Below are 22283 nucleotides of genomic sequence, written 5' to 3' on the forward strand. Positions count from 1 at the left end.
AACTTATAATTCAATGTTCTCACCTGTGGCCTCAGGATGTTCTTGTATATGTTGGAGGTGAAGACAGAAGCAGCAGAAATCAAAGCAGAATCAGCAGATGACATCACAGCAGCAGCAACACATCCAGTTCCGATTATGGAGATGAAGGACGGGGTGAGGTGCTGTAATGTGATGGGCAGGACTTGAGCTGCTTCCCCCCGTTCATATGGAAATGGAGAACCATAAGACGTCAGGTTCCAATCTGAGGAGCAGACCAAAGAAAATTCATACAAAAATAAAACACTACAGTGGACACCGTATAAAGTTAAGGATAAAGTAATCAACCTTCCAAATCGTCAACAGATTCACTCCTATTGAAAGGCTGGTTAAATAACGTGGTTATAGTGATCAAGCAGTCTGCTTACAGTGATCATTTGGGGTGTTGGTACCAGGTATTTGTGAACTACAGTTCGGCCCACGTGTGTAGTCAAAGCCTTGAGCACATTTTCTTTGTTCTGGAGACAAACCAGAGCCTCCAGAACTCAGTCTCCCAGGGTGCCTCAACGTCACACAGAGGTGTGAAATCTGACCGGAGACAAAAGTTTCAACCACTATTGGTCCCTCTGGGCCTCATGACCCTTGAGGTCACCAGGCCAATATAACCCCAGTTCTCCCGTCATTCTTTCTCTTTCTACTCAACCCTCTGAGAGTGTGGCTTCCCCAGTGTGGCTGTCCAGCTCACTTGCTCTTTTCAACTCATCCTTTCGACTCAACTCTCCAAGAGGAGGTCACCTCTCTTTCTGCTCAACTTCAATGGAGGAGAGGTGCAACAGTTGACTCTGCTGCACTAAGGATTGTGACTCAGCACTTTGTTTCATATGGTTATGTATAAACCTTGGTTTCAAAACCCACTGTTTAGTACAAATCAACAAAAGGTCACCTTGCTCTTTACCTGCTCACTAAGTTATGCAAAGATGTTGCTCCTTGGTTTCCTGTGATTTAACCATTGATTTAACATGTTTTGTTCTTTCGGCAACATTAAATACAACAGATAAGCGGATGTTAGATTTCACAGTTTACATTAGTATGTAGAAGTTGTCAGTACCTGTAGATGCAGCAGCTGCCCCAAGCAGTATTGGAGGTGTTCCAAACACAAGTATGAGGAAAGCAGCAACTAAGCACGAGAGCTTAGCTGTGGCTAATGAAGAAGCTGCCAACGTCCTCTGGTGTAAAAACTGAAATCCCAGACTTCCCAGTGCCTTGAAAATGAAACAGAATTAAATATATGAGTCATGTGTCTTTATCTTGAGGATTTCTCTCAACACTAGTGAAGTACATTTGACATCAGCCACAGTTTTGCTCCATCTTACAAACATCAAGAATTCATCCATCATGATCCCGGTCTTCTCCAGTCCTGGTGCACCAATCCAGGGAGCGTGTAAGGTGTTGTTCATCAGTGTCTTGCTGATGTCCAAGCAGTTAGGGTTCATCAAGACAAAGGGAACACACAGCCACTGCAGAGACAAATACAAATGTAGTAATGGACAAGGACTCCAGCGCTTTATAGAACCTTAAAGAACAGCAACTCACCAAGCTAATGAATATAAGAACAAGCTGAATAATATCAGTGTAGGCCACAGAGTAGAAACCTCCCAGCAGAGTGTAGATGACGACAACTGCAGCAGAGATCCAGATACACAGAGTGTAGGGCAAATCCAAGACCACATTCATGGTGCCTCCTGTTAACCACACCTTGTATCAGTGTAATTCTACTTATATATAGACTGTACAAGTATCACTGACTCATATTCCTTCACATACGTTTATTTTAAACTGACATTTAAACACACACATATATCAGGAGAGGTTAAAGTGCATCTGTATATTCTTACTTACCTAAACAAATCAGTATTACAGTCACACACATCACATCAAGATAAATTGAGGCCAGGCTCAGTCCAGCTGTCAGAACTTGTCCATACTTGATGTGGAAAGGGTCCATCATTGTGACACACTTCATTTCTCTTAGTGGTTTAGCAAACACCAGGCCACCTTGATTTAATGGGGGGAAAAACAGAAACTAATGATAATATCAAGAAATCACAAACATATGGATTCAACTTACGGTGAACTGATTAAGTAAAATTGCCAGCTTCAACCTACATAGAATAAAAGATAAGCTGTATGCAGTTAACATCGTGACTGCCCAGGTTAGTCCCATTGACGGAGTGTACACCATCTCAGCTGTGCCCACAATGAAGCCTCCTCCAACCCATGTAGCTGCAGGATGGATCAACACACAACAGATATTTGGACAAAGACCAAAGGTTAGATCATAATTCAGTATTATTGATCAATAGGACCAGTACTTCACCCAACCAAGACTATCGTTAGTCAAATCTGATTTGGCTGGTTATTATTCATATTAAACAACAATTCATGATGTTTTCTTGTAAAATAAATGCTTTTATAAATTGCCAGATCTTTCTGCCTACATGCCTGCAACAGACAGTTTCCATCCTGTTGTCTTCAGCTGAGCTGTCCTCACCTGTCATGGTGAAGATCCCCACCACCCAGTTGATGCTCCGGTTTCCCAGTAACGTCATCTCCATCTCATTGGCTCCACTTTTCTTCTGTTCCCTCTTGGACTTGAAAGAAGCCCAGATGCCGGTCCCAAGGACCAACAGGTAGAAGAGCAACATCAAAATCACTCCTGGGATGTTCACTGCCATGATGAAGAATGTTAACTGTCTTTCACACCAGCGTGTTTTCTCCTTAGTGACTGATGAGAGAAACTGGGAAACAACAGAACCACTTTTGTAAAAACATGTTAAAAATCAATATCTTCTTTGGGAAAGAATGGGCGTTGCTACAGGGCGACCTGTCACACAGGTCTGAACATGAGGCTGACGTTCTTTGAATAAAAGTTTATCTATCATGGCAACTCATCAACTCAAGTGTGTGTGTGTATGTTTGTGTGTGTGTGTTAGTTTGTCTCCTCCCATCAGAAACATTCCTAAAAGGTTACTTGATACATTTTTACTGAATAACTCTCACTTCTATTACACAAAATAATGTGGCCTCGATTCCCAGATGTAAAAAGCCAACAGAATAAAAATACAACATGCCTCCATCCAGCTCCTGTGGCGTCATCCAAGAATCCAGAAGCCCTGACATTCATATTGCGCTGACGCTTTCATCCAAAGCGACTCACAAAAAGTGCATCAACCATGAGGGAACAAACCCAGAACAACAAGAATCAAGTGACTACTTAGCCTCAAAAAAGCCAAACTACAAAGTTTTATATGTAAGTCTCCGACCACTTCTTTATCTCTTACTCTCTCCCACTATCGCAAACCGACAACCCTACCACATCCACAGAGTCTGTACTTGTCCGTCGCAACATTCGTTCCCTCTCTCCTGCCTTTCTAGCCTCCGCTGTTTTATCAGCCCTCACTGACTCTTTCTCACTCATGCATCCTAACTCTGCAACAGACATTCACCTTTCTACTCTGTCCTCCTCTCTTGACTCTCTCTGTCCTCTTACGTCAGGACAGGTCCGCAAGTCCTCCCCAGCGCTGTGGTTGTCCTACTCGGTATGTGCTGACAGAGCCACTATTCGAGCATCAGAAAGGAAATGGCGAAAATCTAAACACCTGGACGACCTGCTCGCTTATCAGTCTCTTCTCTCCTCTTTTTCTGCCTCTATTTCCACAGCCAAAAGCACTTTTTACCAAACTGCAATTCAACCCTCATTTTCTAACAAAAAACTCTTCATCTTTTCAAACCTCCTTGATCCCCCCCAGTCCCCCTCCTCCTTCCTCCCTTCTACCGAGCCACTTTGTCAACTACTTTACAAAAAAGATAGATGACAAACGCTCTTCATTTTCTGATCCTTCTACTATAGCTACACTTCCATCAACTTCATCTTCATCACCTTCGCTTTCCTCTTTCACCCCCCTGTCTCCCAATCACGTTCTGACCCTGGTAACATCCGTCCGCCCGCCTACCTGCCCCCTTGACCCCATCCCTTCTCACATTCTCCTGTCTATTGCTCCTGACCTTCTTCCTTTTCTCACCCATCTTATCAACACTTCCCTGTCAACTCGATGTTTCCCTAATTCTTTGAAGGAAGCAAGAGTAAATCCTCTCCTGAAGAAACCCATCCTTGACCCGTCTGAAGTAAATAACTACAGACCTGTCTCTCGTCTTCCCTTTGTTTCCAAAACTCTTGAGCATGCTATCTTTAATCAACTCTCCTCCTATCTTAACCACAATAACCTTCTTGACCCTCACCAGTATGGTTTCAAGGCAGGTCACTCAACTGAGACTGCCCTCCTTGCTGTCTCTGAGCAACTTCATACTGCTAGAGCAGCCTCTCTCTCCTCTGTCCTCATCCTTCTAGACCTCTCTCCCGCATTTGACACAGTGAACCACCAGATCCTTATTTCCTCCCTTCAGGACCTGGGTGTCTCACGCTCTGCTCTTGCCCTGCTCTTTTCCTACCTAAATGAACGCACTTATCGGGTAACTTGGAGAGGATCTGTGTCTGAACCTTGTCCTCTCACTACTGGGGTCCCTCAAGGTTCTGTCCTGGGTCCTGTCCTCTTCTCTTTGTACACCAACTCTCTCGGCTCTGTCATTCACTCACATGGCTTTTCCTACCATAGCTATGCTGATGACACCCAACTAATTCTGTCTTTTCCCCGATCTGAAACACAGGTAGAAGCACGAATCTCTGCCTGTCTGACTGACATCTCTCAGTGGATGTCTGCACACCACCTGAAAATTAGCCTTGACAAGACTGAACTACTTTTCCTTCCAGGGAATGACTCTCCCACCCACGACCTGACTATGAACTTTGACACCTCCGTGTTAACCCCCACTCAGACTGCTAGAAACCTGGGTGTGACACTCGATAGCCAACTCTCCCTCAAGGCCAATGTATGCTTCTCCGTTTTGACGGACACGGACAGATAGGACCGCCCTCTCCAACGTGGAATGCCCTCTCCGTGCCTCTCCGCGGCTCCTCGCAGAGCTTTTCGTGCAGCTCTCATTTTTCTAACTACACGTCGAAATGACGGACAGCCCACGGATAGCACTTGGCTGTGATTGGTCCGCTAACGCCAGCATTTCGGAATGGAAACTTCCTGTTCCATTCCCTACATCACAATAAACCAAAATCACAACTACGACTCTATGATTAATGTGACAAGTGTGTTAAGCCAGCGGCGTTGTCCGGCTGACGGTTGCTGGTTAGAGCACTTACGGCATGTGTGTACGGTCACATGAGGTTATAACGAACTTTCATAACGGGGCTAGCGGGCTAGCCACCATGCTAACTGCGGTGGGAACAGCGCAAAAACCCACTGACTTTAATCCCACGGCTGTCATGACACTGTTTCTCAAACACCGTCAGGTTAGAAGCAAACACTTGGTAGTAGTTAGTATCGGGTGTCCCTGCTGACTGTGTGTGGAAGCTGGGGGGAAGCTAGCTGCCTCCGTGTAGCTTCAAGCTGTTGCAGCTGTTGAATTAGCAACGCAGTTTGGAAACAAGACCGGGGAACCGCTGCGTTAAGACACGATAACATAAGCATTTTGACCCGCTGGGTGTCACTTTATTCAGCAAAAACTGTCGCGTCATCAACATCATTTTTCTGTTAGTTGCCATCGTTCACTGTGTGTGAGGAGCCAGGAGGACGTAAATAAACCAGCGTGGACTTCTTCTATATACCTCATGAGGTAGGCTTCTCTAAGCTCGACTTCAGTTGCGCCATCTACTGTTCTGGCGGTGAATTGTTTTCACAACAAAAAGGCTCGTAGAACTATAAATCAAAAAGGGTCCGTCCGCTCCGTCCGTCCGTCAGTCCGCAACGGACTCGGAGAAGCATACTGAGGCCTTTACTGCCAACATTACTGCAACGACCCGTTCCTGTAGATTCATGCTGTACAACATCAGGAGAATACGCCCCCTTCTCACTCAGAAGGCGGTGCAGGTTCTGGTCCAGGCTCTGGTCATCTCACGCCTAGACTACTGTAACTCCCTCCTGGCAAGTCTACCTGCTACTGCCATCCGACCTTTGCAGCTCATCCAGAATGCAGCAGCTCGACTGGATTTTAACCAATCGAAATTCACCTACACTACTCCGCTCCTCTTCTCCCTTCACTGGCTACCAGTGGCTGCCCGCATCCAGTTCAAAACACTTGCTGTGAACGGATCAGCTCCTGTCTACATCCAGGACATGGTCAAACATTACACCCCAGCACGTTCACTCCGCTCTGCTTCGGCTAATCAGCTTGTTGCTCCCTCACTGCAAGCTAAAAACTCAAAATCCCGACTGTTTGCTTTCGTGGCTCCTAAATGGTGGAATGAGCTCCCCAACGACATCAGGACATCAGAAAGTTTACACATCTTCCACATCTTCCGACTATAGGCCTACCTTGAATAAAAAAAATAATTTTTGAAACTAACAATTTAGTAGCACCTAAATGGCACTTACTCATAGCACTTTGTAGTTTTGCTTTATTTTTAAGAAATTGTACTTTCTTGATTCTTGTCGTCCTGGGTCTGTACCCTCAGGGTTGAATGCACTAATTGTAAGTTGCTTTGGATAAACGCGTCAGCTAAATGAAATGTAATGTAATGTAATGTAAACAGAGCTAAACTTTTTTATTTTTGAACGAAATATTTTTGGAATCCAAGTTGTGTCACTGCTCCTCTGTTCCCCCCAGCTTCTCTCCCCCTTTCCTGTCTCTATTCCCTCTGCAGGTGGGATTGTGCATTTAGAGTTTTTTCCCCATCCTATTCGATCCTGTACTCACCGTGTGATTCCCCTGTCGACCTTCCCTTCTCGCTGACGACCTCGCAGAGCAGTCAGCAACCACGTCTTACATCCAGTCTCTTGTTAAATAGACGCCCCCTTGAACTCTCCCTTTGACTTGTTCTTGTTGTTCTGGTTGTTCTGGCTCTGGACTGGGTTTCTCAAACATGACCGAGCGTTGTTTAACTATTGATTTAAATTTTTTCTTGATTGCTTAAGCAAAACAGGGCCCGGTTTTTCAAAACACTACACACAATAAGCAGAACAACTCAGATCCTTTGCAAAATGAAACACTCTTGTAAAATCTATACACTAAATCTATACACTAATTCATCAAAACCATATTTTGTTACCATATGAAACACATACCTTCCATGGATTCTGTTTCCAGTTCAGGTCACAATGAAATATTTCACTGTAGATCTGCTAAGATCTGAACTCTGAGTCCAGCTGCCTCAGCCTCAATCCGTGGTTCACGACAGGGTCAACTAGTGCTACACGGATTTCATTTGATAAATCTGGTCCTCTTCTTCTTTGAGCATGTTCTCCTTTTGCTAAACCCCTCACTCTACTTCTTCTTCTGACTACTTCCATTTTGGTTGAAGTCAGGTGAACTCTGAACTTGTGTCTGCAATGAAGCAGTCGTGTGCTTGTGCACCTGATGGCTGTTGAACCAATTGGCTCATGTGGGGGGGGTGGGGGGGGTGTAAGGTTTTGATAATTGTGTAATACTTTTGATTTTAGTGTTAATGCCATTGAAAAAAAAACAACATTAGATACAACAGATAAGCGGAGATTTCACAGTTTACATTAGTATGTAGAAGTTGTCAGTACCTGTAGATGCAGCAGCTGCCCCAAGCTGTATTGGAGGTGTTCCAAACACAAGTATGAGGAAAGCAGCGACTAAGCACGAGAGCTTGGCTAATGAAGAAGCTGCCAACGTCCTCTGGTGTAAACACTGAAATCCCAGACTTCCCAGTGCCTTAAAAATGAAACAGAATTAAAGTATGAGTCATGTGTCTTTATATTGAGGATTTCTCTCAACACTAGTGAAGTACATTTGACATCACCCACAGTTTTGCTCCAACTTACAAACATCAAGAATTCATCCATCAGGATGCTGGTCTTGCTGATGTCCAAGCAGTTAGGGTTCATCAAGACAAAGGGCACACACAGCCACTGCAGACACAAATACAAACACAGACAAGGACTCCAGCACTTTATAAAACCTTAAAGAACAGCAACTCACCAAGCTTATGATTCAACTTATATCTTGACCAAAAAGTTAAACTGGAAAACATAACGAGTGTAACTGGAAAAGTAGCATATCTCTAAAGGTGCGCTCACAAGAGAGACACATGTACAGATTCCATGTTTGCATTCTCAACCATCTTGACAATCTTCAACATTGATCCTGATATACTGCTTCTCTTTCTGTAATTATTTGGGGTTAGTTCTGTTATACTTTGCTTTACTTGCGTGCACATGTGATATCTGTCGGACCGCAGTGCATTTCAACTTGCTATGTTGTGAAGAAAAGCAGTAAAGCTGGGAAGATATTCATAGATTCAGACGGTGGCGGTTGCTGCATCAGTCTTAAAATGTACACATTTATAATTTTGTCACGTTCTGCATTTCATTCCAGTAAAAACTTTACACAGTCCCTTTTTTTCTAAGTACATCTTTATTTAATTGAAAGTTTATTTTCTAAGTTGGGTGCACATGATTTCTCTTTTATTATTTTTCTTTAATTAGTCTGTCTTTTTATTTAATATACACTAACACTTACCCTTTGTTTGTAAAGGGCTCACCTGGCAAAAGGCCTGAAGCCTGCAGGAAGTGGTCTTTTAAGCCCATCCCACAGGAAGTTGAGGAGACCAAAGGGGCGGGATTCGATTTAGAATGGGTTGAAACTTCCTTGTTTGACTTTGTTATTATTTGATTAGGGTTAAGCCTATTTGTTTGTATGTAATTATTGTGATGGGTTGTTAATATTTGTATGTTGTATGTAGGTTTTTCCTTGTTCAGAGTTTTTCAAGGGGGTGTTTGAATATTGAAAATGTGGAAGGACACCTGAAGGAGTGGGTCCCAAGGGCGGAGGATAAGTCGACATTATTTTGAAAAATAATGTCTAAATGATCAGGTTCTACTGATCATCATAAGATCAATGTGAACCAACCCATAGTGGAGTTGAAGTAATTGTCCACCATTGTCAATCCACAGATCTAAGATGGCGCCACAGACTCGGTGTGTTCGTACTGATAGTGTATGGCTAGTTTTGCTTTTGATGCAGTCCCATGTGAGGCTCCTCTCCCAAAGCTCCCTGTACAATATTTTATTACAAGTACTTTTTATTATTACATTATCCGTTGTTACTGCTGCAATACTCTTTACATCAGGCCAAAATCAGTGCTAAGTGCTTTTGTGTATGAAATCATCTTTATTTTGTATGAAACGATGCAGCTTATTCTCTCTCACATCCATATTTTAGCTATTTACATAGTCATGGCAAGCTGAAGCTTTTACATAGTATCCAAGCTTTTTAAAGACAAGCTGAGCAAAGACTGTTTGTGATGTACCTTTGCATACTTCACATCCACCACTGCTGTGTTCAACTGGACATGACAGACTCTCTCCTTTAACAGGTGGAACCACACATGGCCTCGTATTAAGTCGTTTTCATCTGCTCATTGGCGTTGGCAAAAACAGTATTTTGATAGTTCCAACATTGACTATGTTTACATGGACAACAATAGTAGGACTATTACCTTATTATGATATGACATCATTCCAGTTGGGATTTTTACCTGAGTTACAAATAGAACATTCCATTCATATTCCTGTTTACATGTTACAAATCGTAGTCTGATCAGTGAGACATACTACTAAAGACCGATATATGCTACTCCGTTTTGACGGAGACGGACACATGGGAGCGGCTTCAAGGTATAGTCGGAAGAGGTGTGTTTTTAGTTTTCCCTATATCACAATACCGCCACTTTAAAACCATAAAATAAAATACGTTACAAGCAAGTCCTCTTCCATGTCAAGCAGCTCCAGCTCCATCAACAGCCTTTGTCTGTTAGTTGCCATTGTTCACTGTGTGTAAGGAAAGCCGGGAGCGGGAGCGGTGTGGCCAAGGCGGTAGAGTGGCCGTTCTCCAACATGACGGTTGCCGGTTCAATCCCCACTCTTCCCCATCTGCATGCCGAAGTGTCCTTGGCAAGATACTGAACCCCTAAATGGCCCCTCATAAATGCTGAGTGTACTAAAAATGTAAGTCGCTTTGGACAAAAGCGTCAGCTAAATGACATGTAATGTAAATAAACAAACGTGGACTTCTTCTACATACAAAGACATCATGATGTAGGCTTCTCTAAGCTCATCTTCCGTTGCACCAGCTACTGTTCTGGGGGTGAATTGTTTTCAGCACCCACAGACTTCGGAGAACCATAAATGAAAAAGAGTCCGCCGGATCCGTCCTTCCTCCCGCGCGTGACGGAGTAGCATATTTCGGCCTTGAGCCCAGGGTATGTGCCACCAAGCAGCTGGTAACTGCCATATGTTCATGTAGCGATTGATATGTCTATATATCTACATAATGTGACTTAAGTCAGAATATACAACATTTCTTGATTTGATTATGACTCATGCTGGGCATACACTGTGCGATTTGAGCCAGATTTTGACCAGACTTCTGAGTCTCTAAAAGCAGATGCAACGTAACAACATCCTTTCTAAAGTAGCACAGTGTATGCCCAGTTATTTTAATAGAGTGACCTTATAGGGGTTAAGGTAATCAGAAAATGCTGTTGAGGTTGATATTGGAATATTGGTGTCCATGTAAAAGTGGCATGTAATGATAATTGCTCAGCAGATAGCTGTGACGTATTGGTGAACAGGTGAAAAGTTCTTCACGCTGTGGAAGCTGAATGGACTCTTTGCTGTGCCAGCGTGTACACTTTGAGGACCAAACAAAGCCCAGTAGCAATGCTGTAGCTGCCCCAGGAGCCTGCTACAGTCCTCCTCTGGTCAAAGTCAAGTTTTTGCCCCCACATGCCTTTTATATGATAAAAGACATTTTGAGAGAAACTATCAGCCAGCGCCATGGATAAGTATTTCCATCTTAACACCCCCCCCCCCTCCCAAAAAAAACAGATTAATTCAGCCAGGGTTTCTGATGTCACAAACCTGAGAAACCAATCCTGTGAACTTAAGGCATTGTAAGGTAATTTGATTGAATTATCCCATTAAGAAACTTTTGAATAATTTTAGGCTTAGTTTTAAGCGGAGTAATAATCTACTTGAGTTGGACTTAACCATGAACGGAAGCTTTGGAAGCTGGGAGAGTTGCAACACGAGGGAGGACCCCTTCACTGCCCTGTGGCACTGCAGTGACCCCTCTAAATGTTGTAAATGTATCCCTTGGATAATAGATTATCTTTATTAATTATAATAACTATATTTCTATTATATGCATTTATAAGATTTTATATACAGAAATATATTTGTACTTATAATGTTGGATGTTACACTAAATGTAGTTTTAGGGGGAGAGCTTGGTAATGTGAGACATCGGGTAATGTGAGACACCCCCTGTATCTAGGCAACGGTACACATTTGTGGTCATGTGACCATTATGTTTTCAAGCCCCTCCCATTCCCTCCTTGCCATGAAGGAGAAGTTGGTGCTGGTGCTGTGGAAAGTATGTTTTTTCACAAAAATTTGTTTTTTTGCATGTACAAGTCAATTTTCTTGCTTTGAACTTAATCAACTGTTGTGTCAAAAAAAATTTATTCAGGTAGAACAAATATCATACATGTTGGTGAACTTCCAACATATAAAACCATGTGATTGATGCTAGCGTTAGATTAGCCTGAATTGCTTAGAGATGTTGTTTTTCTAAAATGTTGGCTGTGGGGTAAAGTGGGACAAATGCTGTGGGGTAAAGTGGGACAGTGTCTCACTTTACCCCACCATGAAGCACAAGTTAAGTTTAGTCTTAAACATATTTTAGTGTTACATATGTTTGATTTTCAATGTCATAAACATTATAGAAAAAAACCATCGTGCCAAGAAACTATACACCAGGAACACAACCTGGGGCCAAACACCCCTCGCAGAGATGGAGAGTGTAGCCGCTGAGGTCATGCAAGGAAAGAAGTCCTTAAGAAAAGCTGGAAGGGATAGAAATATTGATAAGACAACCCTCAAAAGATTCATAAAGAAAAAAGAGAAAGGGAAAGTAAAATCAGTAGCCTATGGTGCAGTAGCTGAGGCAAAGAGAATATTCACAGATGAGATGGAGTAGGAGCTTGCCAAACACTTGAAACAACTAGCTGACCAGTTCCATAAGAGTCTTATCATTATAAGACTTCTCTCTAGACCAGGGCTCTTCAATTAGTTTGGAGCATGGGCCGGTTCTTGAAACTGAGGCAAAGTCAGGGGCCGGAGGATATGAGTGATCACGGTAACAAGAAATTACAACAACATACAGAAGGAGTCAATATATTTTATTTTGTAAAAGCTTTACAACATATGCCCAAGAGGACGCATAGGCCCAAGGATTCAAAAATCAAACCAGGTGAGCAATAACCAAGCCATATTAACAGACAATTGGAGAAATGCAATTAACTAACAAAAAGGGTTAGGGTTAGGGTTTGTAGTGCTCTTGTGGCGATCTCAGGGTATTCTGCCGTGACTTTAATCCAGAACACCGGTAGAGTTCTTTTCTCGAACATACTTTAAGGCCGCCGTCATGTTCAATCTCCAGCAGCTGATCTTCTCCTTGCACAGACATGCTGGATTCACCTGGTTTGTTGACAAATGGGACAAATACCGTCTGGGTTTGTGTTCAGCGAAAACGTGACGTGACTGAGACAAGCGTCTTGACATGCGTAAAGCATGAGTCATAACGGAGAGGATCCGGTCATTTTTCAAAATAAAACACCGTTCAGAATCAGATTATAAATAAAACGGAAATAATGTAAGTTGCTTATTCTTTCTGGGCGGCCTGGTACCAAATGACCCACGGCCCGGTTCAACATAAAGCAAAACTACAAAGTGCTATGAGTAAGTGCCATTTAAGTGCTACTAAATTGTTAGTTTAAACATTTTTTTGTATTTAAAAAAAAAAATTGAAGAGCCCTGCTCTAGACCATCTGCCGGTAAGAGACTTGTCAGTTGTTGAAACTGGCCGCGTGAAATGTCCAAAATGTGCGTTTGCGTGTGTGCTCGCGTGCGTACGTACGTAAGTATGTATACGTGTGTAATCGCGTGTGCGCGTGTGTGTGTGAGACTAATGCCTGAAGTCATTTACCTTAACTTTTTATACAACTACAGCCCATTATGAGTTTTCTCATGTAACTACAGTATTGCCTTGTATAAATGTACTCCTGTGTACTCAAAAAATACCAGTACTATACAGAATAAAGCCGTGCATCTTATGCTCCTGCTAATATTTCAAAATAAAACTCTTTTAAAAAACAATTAATGGATTCAGTCAACAGGAACGTGGTAGGTGCTATTATTTTGAAACGGTTGGTTACAGGAAGCCCGAAACACGGTAAAAAAAATCTAGAGCAGCACAAATGAGGCGAACCCTGCCAGCTGTTCAGGCAGCTAACTCCAGCTACGCTGCTCCAATCATGTCATGCCTTCCGAAGTGCCACGAAATAAAGGCCTTCAAAAACTCCCCGTCCAACCTCAAAAAACACATCGAAGTAAGTGCATTAAGTAAGCAATGTCATTTCATGTGGCAGGAGGGATATACAAATGTGTAAAACATAGTTTTAGCTAACATTACAGGCAAGTTGCTAACGTAACGACGTGCTAGCATGGTTGCGTGCTAGTAGCAAGTTGCTAACGCTATGTGCTAACGTTAGCAACTTGCCCGTATCACACGTGTGGTGATGTCGTGGACAAATAAACCTACGCCACACACACACACGCACGCACGCACACAAGTGTTATGCAGGAGTGTCAATAAACAGGGTTAGCATCTCGAACGAGGCAGTTTTCCTCCTGCATGATACATTTTGCTTCACACAAAGTGCTTCACTTTTTTTAATGAAAAATACACAAATAAATCATACAAAATCTGTAACTTGGAAGTTAAGCAATAGGCTATTGAAAATGTGCCTGTTTGTTCATAGGAACTGTAGTAAAATGGCATGCTGTTCATTAAAATAGCTTTGTGTTTGTTTTTTTAAATTGTATTTGTTGTACAGCAATTAGATATCCAAGCTCAGTGTCCTGTATGATGTTTTAGCTTTAAATTATTTGGTATTTTTGAAAGATAAAATATAGTTGACAGTTGACCATTTCTTTTTGTTTTATTAATGTTGTAACATGCCCACAAACGGGACATCAGGGTGAAAGGGGTTAGAAATCCAGACCTGTCATTGTGGTAACTGTTGAATGATGTCTTGAGTATCATTTGAACTAATATTATTATTTCTTTTAATTTTGTGTTTTTCATGTAGAGAGCACATCCACAACATCTAAAGAAATATGAGCAGCTGACCTCGCAAAAAAGAAAGAGGGCTTCGGAAGCTGGGACCTCCACCCTCAAACAGACCACGTTGCTGGCTACCCGATCCATATCTCAGAGTGCTGTTGACAGGGCCATTGTTAAGTATGTTGTCAACAATCTCCAGCCATTGTCAACTGTCGAGAATGAAGCCTTCAGAGAGCCTCTCACAGATCTTCTTCCTACTGCCAAAGTCATCACACGGGTCACCCTGCGATCAAGGATTGAAGATTTAGCAAAGTCTATGAAAAACGTGTTAACTGAGGAGATGAGTAAAGTGGACCACATCGCCACCACTACAGACTGCTGGTCAGTTAGGAGAAGGAGCTTCCTTGGTGTGACTGCTCATTGGGTGAACTCTACAGACCTAACTAGATGATCAGCAGCCCTAGCTTGCAGACAGCTAAGAGGTTCCCACACCTTTGATGTTTTGGCCACCGCACTCAATGACATCCATACTGAATATGGCATCAGGAACAAAGTTGTGAGGACAACAACCGATAATGGCTCCAACTTCCTGAAGGCTTTTAATGTTTTTAGTGTGGACAAAAACAATAATGAAGCAGAAGAGAAAGAGGATGAGGAAGGGAATGAGATGGAGGGAGTGGAATTTGTTGACATGACTTCAATCCTTGTTGAGAATGATGGCTTTGAGTTTGAGCTTCCGAAACATCAACGATGTGCTTTCATCTGCTCAACTTAGTGTCTATAGTTGATGCTGAAAAAGCAACAGCCAACGATGGATACAAAAAACTGCATAGCTCAACATTCAGCAAGTGTTATGGGCTGTGGAATAAGTGTGGAAGATCCTGCCAAGCAGCTGAAGCTGTGGAAGATGCCTGCTCCCTCCAGCTGCTACGACCAAACGCCACCAGGTGGAACTCAATGTTTATGGCTGTGGAAAGGCTCCTCAAGATTCTGAGAGAGAAGGGAGAGCCAGCTTTGAGAGAGATCTGTGCAGAATTGAAGGTGCCAATGTAAGTTTGAATTATGTATTTATGTATTTTTTATTTTATTTTTTGGGTACAATATTCATGCATAATTGTAAAACAGTGGTTTGTTTTCTCCCTAACAGGTTTCATCCAGTTGAGCTCACTTTCCTAAAAGAGTACTACACCACCATGAGCCCTGTTGCCCAGTCCATCAACATCCTCCAAGGAGAAGTTGAAGTCCAGATGGGATGGCTTCTTCCGACTATTTCCTTGCTGAGCAGCAAACTGGAAAAAATAAAGATTGCACTGAAGCACTGCAAGCCGCTGGTTGAAGCCATTCAAGTGGGCATCCAGAACCGTTTTGGTGAAATGTCAAGAGACCCTGAATTGGTTGCTGCAGCGATTCTCATCCCAAAATTCAAAACTGCCTGGATCAAAGATGATGCTACACTGAAAATCGGTAAGACAACATGGAGAAAATAAAAGGAAGAAAATATCCATAAAATTAAATTGTATCCATTAAATTACAAATCTAATGCACACTTACTACATTTTTTTTATTATTTTATTACTCATTTCATACACCAGTCTAATTTTGAATAGTGGTTGAGCCAATATCTAAGATGTCTAATTGTCAGAGTCAAGACTTGTGTTTTTCTCCTTATCTATTCCCTGAATTTGTGTAGCCCACCTGCAAGCTCACACTGCCTTGGTTGTAGATCTGTTATTTTCACAATTTGTCACAACTTTTTTTCTACTTTATATCTCTTTTTTTTTGTTGCTAATTTTGGCCTTTTGTTTCTGATAGTGTTTTTTGTCAATGTAATATTATTTATTCCTTTAGAATTATGGAAAATGTCATAAATGTAATTAAATTTGTCCAATAAAAATGTGACTGTACTAATGCTAGTGTCACCCTCCCTGTGTTTCAGGGTTGGACTACATCAGGGAGCAGTTGGAGGATCCTTCTATTTCAGCAGAGGCTGGATCTGGCTCATCTGATGAGGGAGACTTCTTCCACATCCTGAAAAGTTCCCACAAAACACCAAGCGCCACCAAGCAGCTTGATTCGTATCTGGCCTACTCAACAGACGACATCAAGATTCTCAAGACGTTTCCTGTGGTTCTCAAGTTGTCTGTCAAACTCAACACACCTCTGCCTGCTTCTGCAGCTTGCGAAAGGCTGTTCAGCATAGCAGGTCTCATCTTCAGCCCAAAAAGAGCACGGCTAGCTGCAGACACTTTTGAAAATCAGCTTCTGCTGAGGATGAACCGCAAGTTCAACTTCTCCACTTGAACCAGAAAGTTTGTTTGTGTGGTGTTACTGTGCCTCAGCTCATGAGGATTCCCCCAACATAGTTAAAAAGTGGTTCTTATGTTAAAGACATTGTTTATTTTTGAGTGGTATTCTATACCACATTTCATTCACCTGAAAAAGTGAAATAAAAAACAAGGGGAGAATAATTTTGGGTTGTTTTGCTTCCTTTCATGCGTACTATAAAATACTTGTACTTGTACTTTTGATACTTGAGTATATTTTTTCACAAGATACTTTTGATACTTAAGTACATTTAATGTGAGCTACTTTAAGACAGGGTTCCCACGGTACCTGGAAACCATGGAAAACATGGAATTTATTTTTTCATTTTCCAGGTTTGGAAAAGTCATGGAAACTGAGCAAAAGTGAACTCTTACATGGAAATTTAAACAGTTATCCTGGAAAATTGTATTGGATGATGTGTAAAATAGTAATAAAATGAAACTATTGAGCACAGAATTAAGATAAGTTTATAAAAACCCTTTACATGTGAACAGCTCTTACTGTAGATAGAAATGGATGATCCCATGTTGTAGAACATGCTCTTGGCATCCTATCTGGTGTATTGGATGTTGGAATTTGATGAGGCAACCTGGTGATATGGACTTTAAAAGTATAGTTTCGGATTGGTGGACTTCGGGAATAATAACCGAGAAACATTACTCGCGAGCTCAATAGAAGGGTCAAATACATGCATTTCCCAGCCAACACGGGAGCCTTGACATCTACAGTGAAACTTCTTATGCAAGTTTATCCTCAAATGTAAGAAGCTGTGTTTTAACTGTGTGGTAAACCTGGGTTTATCAACGTTAGTAACCTGTGCAATCTTGCTAGCTAGCAAGCTGCAACTTGCTAGCTAGCAGCTTACACTAGAATTGTTGACGTAATTTTTACCTTGCTTTTAAAATACTAGAACTATGTTCGATCCCCATATGTATTTCACTCACTGACTTTTCCTAAAACCGTGTTATTCACCACATTTAAGGGAGTTTGTTTTGAATTTGGATTCATTAATGATGGTTAGCAAGCACATGCAGTGCAATCTTGCTTGCCAACATTCAGCTTGCTAACTAACTAGCTAGTGTTGGCTAGCTTGCGTTGCTAGCTAACTACCAATACATTTTCACATTAGGCTGTGACATTACTTCTATACTAGTTGACATGACCAGTCTAGTCTTGATCAATTTTTTAACATTCATTCTTATATCTACTTTTAGCTATTTTGTGATTTTTCGTTTTTTCTTTAAAAAAATGATACTACTAAATAGGAACATTTGGGGTGAGAAATTTTTGAGGTTGCTGTACTGAGGAACCACAGGGGAACCAGCCTTATGTTTTTCCTTTCAGGTTCATTAGTTTGATTTACAAAAGCTTTTACAGAGTAAGGGTAGGCATATTACCTCTTCTACGTAAGACTCATAATCTCAAATGTGTGATGCATTACAGGAGTGAGTGACAATGACACGCTGTAGATTCAGGATGAGGAAGAGAAGAGGGGAGAAGATGAAAGAGGAGGATACAAGAGTAGAGGATGCCAGAGGAAAAGGGAGAAGAGTGGAGAGGAGTTGAGAAGAGTAGGAAGAGAAGACAGGAGCGGACACGAGAGGGGAGGTGTGGAGAGAAGAGGACAGGATGAGATAGGAGAGGAGTGGAAGAGAGAACAAATATCAATCCCAGTGCTCATGTGTCTCAAAGTTCCCGTTCAATAAATTGTTGTTCATCTACAGATTGTTGCATTATTTCATGCATTGATATATCAATAAGACATAATCTCTAAGCATTTACAATGTAGACTTGACTGGCACATCTTTTAAATCAAGTTAGTAGTCAGGTGTCCTAGGGGGTTGTGTTTGTGAGGGGAGGGGGGCGCGGAAAGCTTCAGGGGCCTATAGATCATTACTTAATATGGTACCTAGAAAATCAGGAGGTAGCATGGAATTTTTTTTCAAGGCAAGCGTGGGAACCCTGTAAGACTTTTACTCAAGTACATTTTTTTTAGGTGACTTTAACTTTTACCAAAGTAATTTTCAGTTGTGGTACTTATACTTTTACTTAGTTATTTTTTTCAAGCACTTTATACACCTCTGATCATGTGACAAACATCATGTGACATGACCACAACCATCTATAATACACACCCACCCTACTAGGCGTCTATTTAAGCAGAGAGAAACTTCCCATCACCCTCCTTGCTTGCACTGCTGCGCAGCATTGCTGCTAGTTGCTTCAGCCCCCCCATCACCTCAGTAGCCACCTGTTGCTACAAACTGCAACAAAGACACTAAATGCTGCAAAAATATTTAAAAAAGCATCACTGCGGTCTCCTGGTCAGACTACAACCCTCATTGAGAAAATACGTCCAGGCATAATTTTGAAGAATTCTTATTAATAATTAGTTACCGCCCGTGTGGAGGGCCGATATTTATATACACATAAATCACCATTTTGTTACACTACAACCCCCAATTAAAAAAAATTTATTAAGCATAATTTTGAGGATATTTTAAATTAGTATTAATTAATTACTTAAATTATTATTTAAGATCAAATGGCTGAGAAATTGACAGCGGAAATCCATCTATAAGCCTTGTTTTACCATTGTTATTAAGTCATAATTTGGGATCCCTCACAACTTAATTAAAGGACATTATTCAGTGAGTACATATATATCGCTTTAGAATTTTTTTGTTAAAAGCTACAACCTGTGTGGTATGTGTTTGTAATGATAACTGTTCGAAATGTTGTGGTAATGCAGAGTTTGTCAAATAATATTAATATTATAATAATATAATCAATGTGATTATATTATGTATTTATAATATAAATATATATATATATATAATATAATTATTTATTTATTATTATATTATTAGAACAGAAATGTGCTTCTCACCCTGTCCACAAAACACCAGGAGATGATTGCATGCCACTTCGATGGCCAAAGTCTTTTCAAGCCTATGTTGCATGTGGAGAAAGTGACTCACATCAAAACGACATCTTTGGAACCTGTTCTTCGTACAGTGATTGAGATAAAGTATCCATACCTTGAAACTGTGTCCCTTTCTAAAGACATTTATTTGCATGGGACCCGATATGCAGTGGGTATGATTATATCAGTTGGACACTGCAGTGGACTGCCAGATTTCTACAAAATTGTAACCATAATTGTCAACCCTGAAAAGGTGTCCTTTGTTGGCAAAAAGCTCACATCTTGATACCTGGAACACTATAGGTCTTTTGAGGTTGTGGAGGATCTATGCGGAGACTGGGATTTTTTATCCGGAGGCTCTCAACAACCATCACCCATTGACAGCATACAGAGTCAGAGGGACCGTGTTGGTGACTCCAAAAGTGTGCCTGCTTCATTGAATGGACACATAATGGTAACTAAGCTCTGATTACACTTCATAGAAAAAAGATGTTGCTCTTACTGTCATTTTCACTCTTTATTTCAGTCTCTCAATTAGCATTTACAGTATTTTGCATAATGTGATGGCCCTCCTACTCTGTATGGGAGCTCTATCTAATATGATTTATTGTAACCTAAATACTCTATGTCTTCTTTTATTATTTTCTCATCTAACACAGGGTTTGTTGCTGCTGGTGAAAGTCTCCCCAAGAATGTCTCGCAAAGTGGTGCTTCCTGAAGTATCTGGATCTGTGGAAGATTTGCAAAATATTCTACGGGAAAATCTTGAACTTCAAGGCAGCTTTACACTGCAGTTTGAAGACCCAGACTTTAATAATGCTCTTTCTAATTTGGCTGATATCAGCGAGTTGCCACCTGATCGTGTCATCTTGCACATCCTTTGGGATGAACCACATGAACTTGCTGTACAAGAGTCAGACTCTGGTGATTCAGGGTCCCTGGACACATGCAGTGTATCCTCCAGGGAGTCAGTTCAAAGTACGTCAACTTTTCTCAAGAACGTTCTGAGAAGCATATCCGAGTGGCCCTCCCCATTTCCTATACCAGCCTTCTCCTATGATGTGGAATTGAAGCTGCGCAAAGGCAATGAAGAATTCAAAAATACCAAGAAAGGTATTAACGTGACAAGAGACATGAGGATGGATATTTTGGGCAAGATTGCTCAGTCAGTGTTTGAAGTCAAAGCCTATCCTGATCAAGACCAGATTGAGTCAGTTGCATTTGCTCTCATCAGTAAGCATTCCTGCCTTCAAGAACCCGGCAATGGACCAGGGTATGATGGATGGAAAATGAGCATAAAATATAAACTTGGGAACTATAGGCCCAGCTACGTCAGGCAGGCTGTATAGAAGTTAGCATTAACCGTAAAAAAGGGAGAGATGCAGAGAATGATGCAAGTCCTTCTCTGAAGAGACCAAAGCGGGGGGAGATCAACCATGTCCCTGACCATCCAGATAACCACACTGATGACTCACTGGAGGACGAAAGACTGGATTTGGTTGAGGAGTTAAAGAAGAAGAATAAGAACGGTTCACTTATAAATCAATTGATGGAGCTGACTTTTTCCCTGAGGCGCAAGGAGATTGTGGAGATGGAGCCCATGGTGTCAGAGGTTCAGGAGCGGTGGCCTGCTCTGTTTTGCGAAGCAGAGGTAAGCAGCTGAATAAACTACATATTATATACAAAAAAAATAATGCAAACCCTTGTTTTCTTTTTTTAACAGATAAAGGGAGAGTTTTATCGCATCACCAACAATAACCTGATAGACAGCTTCAGAGTAGCAATTCATCAACACACCCCGAGGCTTCTGAGACTGAGCACAGTGCAAATAGTCAGTGTAGGAATAGTCATGGACTCCCTATTAACACACTCAAATACTTTCTCTGTCTTACACATGATGAGATGACGCAGGAAATACATCTTATAACATTTGAGCATATTTACAGTTCTCTACTTTTTATCATTTTTATATTATTTGGCTGGCATTGGGACTTTGGTTATTTATGCCCTGATTTATATAAAGTTTTTGAAGACCAAGCGTACTCAAAATGTGTACATTTTACTTGCATTCAGCAGGTATTTGCTGAATGAGAGTATTAGCAACTTTACTAGGCAATAATATATTAAATGTTTGTTTTAGTTAATGCAGCTTTAACAGAATTGTATTGAACCCTATAACATAACTGAACATGTTTTAATGCTTGCTCCTAGCTTTTGTCATGTTAGTTACATAATGGTGTAATGTTTCGCCCAACTATGTTTATTTAAGACATCTGACTTGATGACACATAGAAAAACTGCAGCCTTGAAGGGCCTTCCCTTGTATCTCCGCGACAGTCCCGAGAAGCTGTTCAGGACTTGTCTTGTGAGTAGTTATTTGTAAAAATTATATATTTACCAGATTTTTATAATCCTCTTCTTAAGTTTGACTGGAACCTTTACTAGCCATTCCCCTGTACTTTCTAGAGCAATGCTTTTTAGAGCTTTTACTGTATATAGGGGTGTCTTCATTTTTTGTTGTGAGATAAAAATGTCAATATGTCAAGAATATCTATTTGTTCTAAGTTGAACATTTGTTTAATTCTTTTAAGTAATGACTTATTATCATCCAAACTAATTCAATCACAGATAATTTTTCAGTTTAATTTTCTAAATATATGTTCATTTCCTGTCTGTTATTGCAAGGCAACTGACCCAGATGAGGAGCAAACAAAGGGCCTCGTTGCAGGTGTTCTCACTTTTTTGGAGGAGGTTGATGGCGATATAGTGAACG

At 41.2% G+C, this 22283-nt stretch overlaps 2 protein-coding genes and 1 long non-coding RNA gene across 3 annotated transcripts; 1 reads left to right on the forward strand and 2 right to left on the reverse strand.

Annotated features, from left to right (window-relative positions):
- Positions 1-1772, reverse strand: LOC128431079 (uncharacterized). The gene is made up of 3 exons (XR_008334104.1): positions 1570-1772; positions 1085-1493; positions 1-241 (listed from the first exon to the last, which is right to left on the reverse strand). It is a non-coding gene; the product is annotated as an uncharacterized LOC128431079 (long non-coding RNA).
- Positions 1773-1867: 95 nt separating this feature from the next.
- Positions 1868-2801, reverse strand: LOC128430783 (high-affinity choline transporter 1-like). Its single transcript, XM_053416830.1, has 3 exons — positions 2528-2801; positions 2143-2259; positions 1868-2031 (listed from the first exon to the last, which is right to left on the reverse strand). The coding sequence occupies exons 1-3, from the start codon at positions 2709-2711 to the stop codon at positions 1868-1870; spliced, it is 465 nt and encodes a 154-aa protein (XP_053272805.1). The 5' UTR covers positions 2712-2801.
- Positions 2802-15098: 12297 nt separating this feature from the next.
- LOC128431080 (uncharacterized) lies at positions 15099-16728 on the forward strand. Its single transcript, XM_053417297.1, has 3 exons — positions 15099-15308; positions 15407-15723; positions 16196-16728. Exons 1-3 carry the CDS (start codon positions 15217-15219, stop codon positions 16558-16560), a joined length of 774 nt encoding a protein of 257 aa, XP_053273272.1. The 5' UTR covers positions 15099-15216; the 3' UTR covers positions 16561-16728.
- The last annotated feature ends 5555 nt before the right edge of the window (positions 16729-22283 follow it).

The sequence above is a fragment of the Pleuronectes platessa genome, chromosome 24 (assembly GCF_947347685.1).
Source record: "Pleuronectes platessa chromosome 24, fPlePla1.1, whole genome shotgun sequence".
NCBI lineage: Eukaryota > Metazoa > Chordata > Actinopteri > Pleuronectiformes > Pleuronectidae > Pleuronectes > Pleuronectes platessa.

Coding starts and splice junctions, on each gene's coding strand:
- LOC128430783 (XM_053416830.1), bottom strand. CDS start 2,711: ATGGCAGTGAACATCCCAGGAGTGATTTTGATGTTGCTCTTCTACCTG. Junction 2,260..2,527: donor GGGGATCTTCACCATGACAG/GTGAGGACAGCT, acceptor TCCATCCTGCAG/CTACATGGGTTGGAGGAGGC. Junction 2,032..2,142: donor CAGCTTATCTTTTATTCTAT/GTAGGTTGAAGC, acceptor CATTAAATCAAG/GTGGCCTGGTGTTTGCTAAA.
- LOC128431080 (XM_053417297.1), top strand. CDS start 15,217: ATGTTTATGGCTGTGGAAAGGCTCCTCAAGATTCTGAGAGAGAAGGGA. Junction 15,309..15,406: donor GCAGAATTGAAGGTGCCAAT/GTAAGTTTGAAT, acceptor TCTCCCTAACAG/GTTTCATCCAGTTGAGCTCA. Junction 15,724..16,195: donor TGATGCTACACTGAAAATCG/GTAAGACAACAT, acceptor CCTGTGTTTCAG/GGTTGGACTACATCAGGGAG.